The sequence below is a fragment of the Dendronephthya gigantea genome, unplaced genomic scaffold (assembly GCF_004324835.1).
Source record: "Dendronephthya gigantea isolate DGI-Jeju-01 unplaced genomic scaffold, DenGig_1.0 000920F, whole genome shotgun sequence".
In the NCBI taxonomy this organism is placed as follows: Eukaryota; Metazoa; Cnidaria; class Anthozoa; order Malacalcyonacea; family Nephtheidae; genus Dendronephthya; species Dendronephthya gigantea.
In genome coordinates this window covers 1-9,107 of record NW_021163930.1, presented here as the reverse complement: position 1 = coordinate 9,107, position 9,107 = coordinate 1, and the positions used below count along the sequence as shown (strand labels likewise).

Here is a 9,107-nt window from a genome sequence, read left to right as displayed (position 1 = left end):
ACCATATAACCACATAACCATATAACCACATAACCACTAACCATATAACTAATAACCACTATCCATATAACCATATAACCATAGAACCATATAATATATATGTATATAGTATGTGTGTATATACAGTGTCTATACACACTATATAATTCATAAAATTATTCTAATATATGTAATGTATATTTCGAACCCTCGTAACATGAAAATATAACCTATGAATGGATTTAACTGACGAAGAGCTGATCCTTTTTTCTTTAGTGATTTCTTCGAATTTTGATTGTCTTGGACTTGAACCGTTTTCAGCTCATCAGGAAACGCTGCTCTCTGTACTCGTTGTAGTATTTCTTCCTCCGCTGCATGTAGCTCATTCAAGGTCAATTGCGTTGACAACAATTCTTCCTTGTTCCAGTGTGCTTCAATATCTTCTGTTGCAATCTTTCGTAGCTGTAACTTCATCCGAAGTTGTTCTTTAAACCGCAACAACCACGCTACCGCACGCTTCAACTTCCACCAACTAGAGAAATATGAGATCAATCTTTCCACGGGATGAACACTAGTTGCTGCAGTGTAAATACGGGCTTCTTTTCTGATTTCAGGATCGTCTTCCTTCATGATCGGTATCTCCCTCTTCGGCTAATAGTCTTCGTTTTTCCACAAAAATTCAGGTCCTTGCAACCAACGATTGTTCTTTAATAAATTGTCCAGTTTAAGTCCTTTTGATCCATCGTCTGCTGGGTTATCTTCCCGATTAACGTATTTCCATTCATTAACTTCCGAACCATTGTGAATGATGGTTAGACGGTTCGACTCAAACGTATAAAATCTCTTGGTCTCATTGTTGATACATTTTAGAACAGATGTAGAGTCTGTCCAATAGAAAATTCTTCCGATTTCCAAATCTAACTCGTCTCGTATTATCTTTGATAATTTCACTGATATAACGGCAGCTGTCAGTTCCAGCCGAGGGATAGAAATTTCACGGTTAGGTGCCAATCGAGCTTTCCCCATAACGAACGCGCAGTATATTTGATTTTTATTGTCAGTAAGACGAAGAAATGCGACTGCCGAATATCCAACTCTCGATGCGTCGGAAAAAAGGTGTAGTTGTATCTCCACAATATCGCCGAGTTCATCAGGTTTGAAACACCGTTTCACGCGTATTTCACACAACTTTGAAAGATCTTCCAACCACCGTTTCCACTGGGCACATTCATCTTCTCCGAGGGGATCGTCCCATCCGATTCCTTTCCTACATAGCATTTGTAACAATAACTTAGCTTTCATGACGTATGGTGCTATGAATCCTAGCGGATCGAACAACGAGTATACAGCCGATACCAGAGCTCTTCGCGTCACTGGTTCTGTGTTAAAGAAGCGAGGCAATTTTTCAGTAACGTCCCAAATGAAAGTATCATCCTCTGTGTTCCACTTCAACCCAAGTGCACTTTCAATCGGAAGTTTCTCTACATCGAGATCGGCCACTGATTTCGCTCTCTCACTCTCCGGAATGGAAGCTAGTACCTTTCTATTGTTACTATACCACTTCGTGAGTCGAAATCCCCCCTTTGCTAGTAGTTCACGACTTTCTTGTACTAAAGCCACAGCTTCATCTGGTTGTTTCACTGATTTCATCATATCATCAACATATATATAGCGTTTTACACAGCAAAAAGTCGCTTTCTTATTTTGAGAAAAAAACTCATTTCAAGATTTTTTATCTTGAAATGAGAAAAATTTTCATGGGAGAATAGCAAGAAATAATTTCTCGCTAAGAAAACATATCAAGAAAATATTTTCTTTTTTTAAGAAAAAATGTTTTCTTAAAACAAGAAATTTTGGAGAAAAATAATCTTAAAACAAGAAATATAGTAACTATTTTTTAAGAAAAATTAACTTAATTTGAGAAATATTTACTTATATTAAGAAAATATTCTTGTTATAAGAAAGTGGGAGAATAGCAAGAAATATTTTCTGAGCAAGAATTTTTTTCAGAATGAGAAAATTTTTCTTAAAACCTATTTTCTTGTTTTAAGAAAACATCTTTCATAAGAAATTATAATGTCTAAGTTAGATAAAATTACACCTAAAAAATGAGAAAATATTTTTTACATATAAGAAAAAAATTTTATTTCAAGAAAAACATCCTTGTTTTGAGAATAAATAACTTCAAATGAGACAATTTTGACTATTAAAAATAGCTGAAAATCCTAGTAATATATGCTTTTATAATATGAGTAATAAATACATGGATATTTTACTTAACAAAAGTTCAACCTACTTCTTTATATGACCTTAACATGCTTATACAAGCTAAACTGATGTCCTGTGGCACTTGAGTGTCTTTTAGAATTATAACTTGCAGGACTGGCAATTCTATTTCATGATGTTTTGGATAGTCAATGTCCAACAAATAGAATGAAGCCAGGAAGGCAACAACTGCATCAGCTATCTTTTCAACTGCTGCCCACATCAAAATATGTTTTTCAATAACAATGTAAATACCTTCCTGGTCAATCAGGATGATTGGAAGATTTCGAACTCATTTTCCCCAAAATACTTTAGATCTTCACTGTCAACCTATATATAGAGTACAAACAAAATGAATGCTCATATCAACAATTTAAGCTCACATTATTAATACCTCTGTATAGATTTACATGCAGTTAATTCATGGACTAACTAATTATCCTAAATTTTGTCCACTTTTGTCAGGAAATATCATAGAAATCTTCTTTAGGAGATGTATCATGTTACGACAAGCCTTCTGGATGTTTGGGAGATGGTTATGCTATTGATATTATTGTGATTTAATTGTGACAAATAGAATTTTAATGTATATAATTTCAAAACTTGCAACATATCTAACAACAATCTAACTGGTAAAAATCTGGCAACATATAGGTTTATTGAAATGTAGGCCATAATCATATAGTTTATCAAATACCATGCAACAAGAGAAAAAGTATTTCTTTATAATGCATTAAAATCAAGGCAATAAAAAATAATTAATGTTTTAGTTAACATTACAATGGTAAAAAACATGCATCTTAAAAATAGTCTTACTTTCAAAGGCTTGTTTTCATTTCCATTTCCAGTAAAATAGAGTATATCTATATCTTTCTTCATCTTCTACAATGCCAGTTCCTATAAAAAATTGAAATATTTACCAGGGTGTACCACTTTTCAATTGCAATATGTGTGGGGGAGAGGAATCTAGATACCAGACCCCAGGTCACACAGCACAAATATCTGATAAATTATAAACGTTTACATGTAACAGCATCTGAGTATAGAAAGGCAAATAACAACATAAAAATACGATTAAGCTAATTATAAGTCAGTCTTAAGCGTGCGATATTTACTATTCGTTTACTAGTAGCAGAATTTTGAGTTTAGTTCGTAACGAATTTAATAGAGTACGTTCGGTTAAAATACTATTAAATTGTAGCAATACTCAACAAAATTAATACCTTCCAATATCTGCTCGCATTCTTTGACCACTCTAGCGATTTGTTCGAGCAAACTTGTCGTTTCTTGATCCATATTAAAACGTATGAATTGAAAAAAATCGATAAAATATCGGCGATCAGTGAAGACGCGTAACACAACAGCGACGAAAATTTGAAAAGGACGCGCTTCTTCCCACAATGCCTTTAGCGCTCTCTCGTTGACCGCGTGATCACGCGCGATATGTCGCGCACACGACGTTATGTTGCAATCCATGCTCCTTTCCATGATAATTAAAATTTAAAATATCAATCTTTGACTTTTGCATTGTAAATCTTACTTTTAGTATATCAAATATTATTGTACATGGGTAGCGAATTAAGGTGGTGTTTTTAGTTCAATAACCAAGCACACCGATTGAAAGGCTAAATGTGACACATTTCTCTCATGATGAAATTTGTTTCTAAAGAGCTTCTTTTGGAAAAATTGTTTGTACATAAGACTTAGCTTAATATAATTTATAAAGGGAGGCGGACATTTGTTCATTGTAAATAACAATAATTCTATTGTATCAATTTTTTATACCCCATTAAGTTCTTGTTTTCTTATTATTTTCTTATTCCAAGAAATTATTTTCTTGAAACGAGACTCAGATATAAGGCAAGCTTTCCTATTTTGAGAAATATTTGGGATATTACTCAATATTAATTTTCTCAAATTGAGAATTTCAGAAGTTAAGATAATCTTTCTTATTCCAAGAAATTATTTTCTTGAAACCAGATTCAGATAAGGCAAGCTTTCCTATTTTAAGAAATATTTGGGATGTTACTCAAGATTAATTTTCTCATATTGAGAATTTCAGAAGTTAAGATAATCTTTCTTATATCAAGAAATTATTTTCTCAGTATAAGAAAAAAATTCTAATTCATAAGAATATAATTTCTTGTTTTAAACTCTGTAAATCTGTGGCTTGACGACTTTCTTATTTTAAGAAATTACTTTCTAAAGGAGATTTTATATCCTAGAGTTAGAAAAAAAATTCTCGGTTTAAGAAAAATTTTCTTTATATAAGAAAAAAATTCTTAAGATAAGATATATTTTCTCGATAAGAAAATGATTTTTTGCTGTGTACTGTATCCACTACACTTTGATCAAACTCGCTTTCGTGATCATCAGCTGTTTTCCTTAGGCAGAAATTCGCCACGCTTGGCGAGGATGTCGCACCAAACAAGTGTCTGACCATTCTGTATTCTTTCATTTCTCCCGAGAGATCTGCGTTCGGCCACCATAAGAACCGAAGAGCATCACAGTCCTGTGGTTCAACCAGCACCTGGTGAAACATAGCTTCTATGTCTGAGACTAGTCCCACTTGTTCCTGTCTGAACCGAATTAACACTCCGACAAGCTGATTTGTTTGGTCAGGACCTTGTAATAACTGCTGGTTTAAAGAGGTGTTCTTGTAGGTGGCGGCACAATCATAGACTACTCTTATCTTCTCAGGTTTTGCAGGATGGGTTACCGGGTGATGCAGGAGATACCAAATGGGGTTTTTGCTTGATTGCAGCTGTTCTTGCGGTATCTTCTCAGCATATCCTTTTTCCAGATAATCGTTTATCGTTGAAGCATATTTTCTCAGAAGACTTTCATCCTTTAGTAAACGTTTCTTTAACACCATTCCTCTCCGCAGTGCCATTTCCTTGTTGTTAGGTAAGTAGGGTGGTTTATGTCGCCATGGAAGGGCGACCTGCATGATAATGACCATCCACCTTTTTTAGCGATTTCTCCATCACCGTCAGAGCTCTTCTATCTTCAATGGATTGACAGACATTGGTATCCAAAATACAATCTTCAAAATCAGTTTTCCACAGTCTCTCCAACTGATGATTCAGATCTTGCGGCATGGACTTTTCTTCAACTAAACACGACTTTAACCCAGAGGCCGACCCCATTTGAATGTAGCATTGAAATACCTTCATCGAACTGTTCTCAAGCTGATAATCCTCTTCCATAGGTTGTTCTGGTTCATTCAACAGCACTGTCTGACTCGGGGCTTCACATTTGTCACAGGCTTTTTGTGTTGCTGTCCGAGCAAATTTCGTATTATAGCAGTTGTTCTTTCTCCTTTCCCGAGAGGGCCAACAACTGTCCATCCCAGGCTATACCTGATCGCCCTTGATCATTCTCTTCACCAATGCGATATTCGAGTGGTACGAATATGCTGGGTTTCTCCTGCAGACCAATCAATAACCAATGTTACCTCATTCGCATCTAATTCTGTTATTGGAACACCATCCAAATGATGCCATCTCTGAATATCCTCTCTGCGGGCAATACAACTTCCAGCAATAGGCATTTGCTCAACTGACCGTACATTTGATAACTCCAGTGATGTCACCCCGTCCATGGATGTGACTACGATATCCAAAAGTTCACTGTCAATTCGTTTAGACCCATTTATCCCTGAAAGGAAGAAATCAATCCTTTGACCATGGGCTCCTAGTTCTTTCTGCAATTTCTGATGAATGAGTGTAACTTCTGAGCCACAATCTAATAGAGCATATGTTACAACTAAAGGTTGCTCTCGTCCCTTTATTTGCACTTTCACTGGTACAACGCTGAGGCAAACTCTCTCGCCGGCCCCAGTTGCCACAGTTACTCTGGACTCTGCCTGTTTATTCTTCTCATTATCGGAGCCTGTTTCTTTACTGTGTTCATCAGGCAAATGTTTGCCATCACGATTTCCTTGAGGTGTAATTGCTTCTGGAGGATGCAACAAGGTATGATGCCCTTCATTGCAGCCTTCTTTCTGACATCGAAAATGTACTTTGGGGCATGTCCGCATAAAATGGCCATTACTAAGGCATTTCATACATAGGTGATTTTCCTGAACAAATTTCTTCTTGTCTTGATACGATATCTTATTATATGCTGAACACTTCCAAATCCTATGTGCTCCAGAACAGAACAAACATTTAGAATAAGGCGAATTTGACACACGATTTCTTTCTTGGGTTTGCTGTGCACCTGCAGTTAAAGCAGCTGCCCTATGTACAAAGCGTCCACCTACCCCTTGTCCCTTCCCTCTTATCTTTGACGTACTACTTGAAAGATCTTCCGCAAACTCATTGTTTACAAGTTTTGCTCTTCCTCGCACAAACGCCAAGAAGTTTTGAAAATTTGGTCTTGAACCAGATTCAATAATTGTTCCTGCACGCTCTGTCCATTTAACCTTCATAAACATGGGGAGCTTCCTATTTAACTCGCGTAAAGTGTTTACGTGACTTAATTCACTTTCATATTCTGGCCCCATACTGGTCAGGGTTCTGTTAGCAATTTCTAACTTTCTTGCATATTCCAACAAACTCGGTCCATCTGCTTGTTTCAGGACCGGCAGGTTCTCCAGTTTCCTGATATGTGCTTTCGCAATTATATGGGGCTTCCCAAAGTTTTCCTTTAAGGTATTCTTTGCCGTAACATAACCTTGTTCCACTGGCAGGTTCACACAAGACTCTATTGCTTCAAGAGCTTTCCCATTGCAGTATCAATAGTTGAAGTATTGTGGCATTGTCAGGGTTATCCTTCTCCAGACAAGTTTCAAAGTTATGAATGAAGGAGACATAATTCATAGGCTCTCCATCAAAACTCATGTATTTAATCCTTGGGGTTGACACTACTTGTCGTAATGCTCTAACCATCTCTTCGCCACTGTCACTCCTTACAGGCATTGGCAACTCCACCCTCCTCTCAGGTGATTGCCATGGTAATTTAGTTGCTGATTCTGTAGGTAATTTTACAGTTGGGTGCCATAGAGGTGTATCAAAGTTTCTACAGTTCTCTACAGATGGCATTTGAAATGCTGAGGGTAATTTGGTGTTTAACTGCAATCTATCATCTCCAGGATAGTTCCACAATTTACTTGTTTGAGGGCTGAAAGCACTAGGCTGACTTGTATGCTGCTTCGCTGCTAGAACTAAAGTGGGGTAGTTCACAACTGGACGATTCGCCATTGTGAGTTTTGCATAGTCCCAGTCCATTCTACTTGCTACACACACTACCGGTCTATACGCTTCATGTTTCCCAAAATTCTGCATTGTTCTCGACTGGTTTTGGATTGAAGGACGACCAGTATAAATTTCACTATCCAATCCATAAACAACATTCTCAGGCAGAGGGTCTAATTCATATTGTCCCCGTATATACTCATCAGCTAGTTCATTTTGAATATTGAAACTAACCTTTGCCTGTTCCTCCATTAGCTCTTCTTCATACTTTAGCTCTGCCATTCTCTTTTCATTTCATGTCGTTGCATTAACTGGCTAACTTTTAACTGTGCAAGGGCTACCTTCTCTCTCTTCTTCGACAAGGCTGATGTTGAACTTGCACCACTTGTTGAAACACTAATTTGGCTTTGACCTTTACCAGTACTCTGCAACTTTGACTTTCTTCCCCAACATGCAAATAGTTGGTCCAAATGTACCTTTTCGTCCATCTGATCTTTGTATGTTAAATTAGCTCTTCTTCTTTCATCTTCAGCTGTAACAACCTCCAAGTACTGCTCATGAACACTAACAAATTCACTCCATAGTTTATCATACCCATTTTTCTTCGACACAATCTCGTCAGTATTTCCTAGTCCTGCATCCATAAGTCCTTGAATGTCCTCGTGTAATCTTGATAAACTGTTAATATACTCCAACCTGGACTTGAATAGATTATTTATGTTCTCCAGCATATATTCTTCACGACTCATAATAGCTAAATTTAATTGCACTTCAATAATTGCAAATCCTTTTTCTCAGTCTACTTAAAGTTTAATGTACACAATGTTCATAATATATCACTCTAGATGAAACCCCATCCTCATTACTTCATGTTCCACAATAATAATATATCCAAACAATACTAACTCGTAATCGCGAGTTTAACTACCGAAACCAGTTCGACGTGTTCAAGCTGACAATTTAAGGCTATAGCCAACGTACTGTACAATACAATATTGTTTTCTTCCTGAAATATGTCCCTTTAAGTACCATATGTTTATACCCAACACACCAATGACCGAATAATTCCGTAATATCGATCCTCTATCGTAAACAACTATGAAGTAATACACTCTCGTTCAACAATGCAATGTGAAATAACAATAGCGTCTTCTTCCTGAAGACCAAACCTTTTCAAACGTATTAAATTCCACGTGACACCCACGACTTTAATACTTATAATCCCACGATTCCACCTTGTTTCCAACTAAAGTAACGACATAATCCATACCATATTCCCTTGAAACAACACAATTTTCAAACGGTAATACTATCTTTTTTCTGACGACTTTCACTCTGATCACGCGTAGAATTCTCAAACGGTTCTAAACTGTAACTTTCTTTGGACGCCGACCCGGACTAATACACACAACTCCATTTAACTCAACTTTGTTTACCTTACTTTCGCGTTTACAATAACTTTTTCTTTACCTCTCCTCTACTACCTCAGTTCACTTTATTTAACTACGTTTACTCTCCTTCAGAGTACATTTAAAAACCCTTTGAGTACGTTTAGAACCGTTTGGTTCTACATGCATATATAATTTGTCAATATGGCGTCCATTCGCCTAAAAACTCTCCTCTGAAACCCGCGTGTTCCGTCACATAACACTCGCATACCGG

The 9,107-nt window shown here is 36.7% G+C and overlaps 2 protein-coding genes and 1 long non-coding RNA gene across 3 annotated transcripts; all 3 read right to left on the bottom strand.

The window, feature by feature from the left end:
* Positions 1-209: 209 nt before the first annotated feature.
* On the bottom strand, positions 210-609 carry LOC114544726 (the record flags this gene model as incomplete). Its single annotated transcript, XM_028563282.1, has 1 exon — positions 210-609. A coding segment is annotated over exon 1 (400 nt), but the record flags the coding sequence as incomplete, so codon positions are not given.
* A 21-nt stretch (positions 610-630) lies between these two features.
* Positions 631-1,632, bottom strand: LOC114544725. Its single transcript, XM_028563280.1, has one exon. The coding sequence runs from the start codon at positions 1,630-1,632 to the stop codon at positions 631-633; it is 1,002 nt and encodes a 333-aa protein (XP_028419081.1).
* Positions 1,633-2,247: 615 nt separating this feature from the next.
* LOC114544727 lies at positions 2,248-3,604 on the bottom strand. The gene is made up of 3 exons (XR_003690538.1): positions 3,468-3,604; positions 3,061-3,141; positions 2,248-2,574 (listed from the first exon to the last, which is right to left on the bottom strand). It is a non-coding gene; the product is annotated as an uncharacterized LOC114544727 (long non-coding RNA).
* Between the last annotated feature and the right edge of the window lie 5,503 nt (positions 3,605-9,107).

Bases quoted from the DNA above. Each gene is read 5' to 3' on its own strand.
- LOC114544725 (XM_028563280.1), bottom strand. From the start codon at position 1,632: ATGATGAAATCAGTGAAACAACCAGATGAAGCTGTGGCTTTAGTACAA.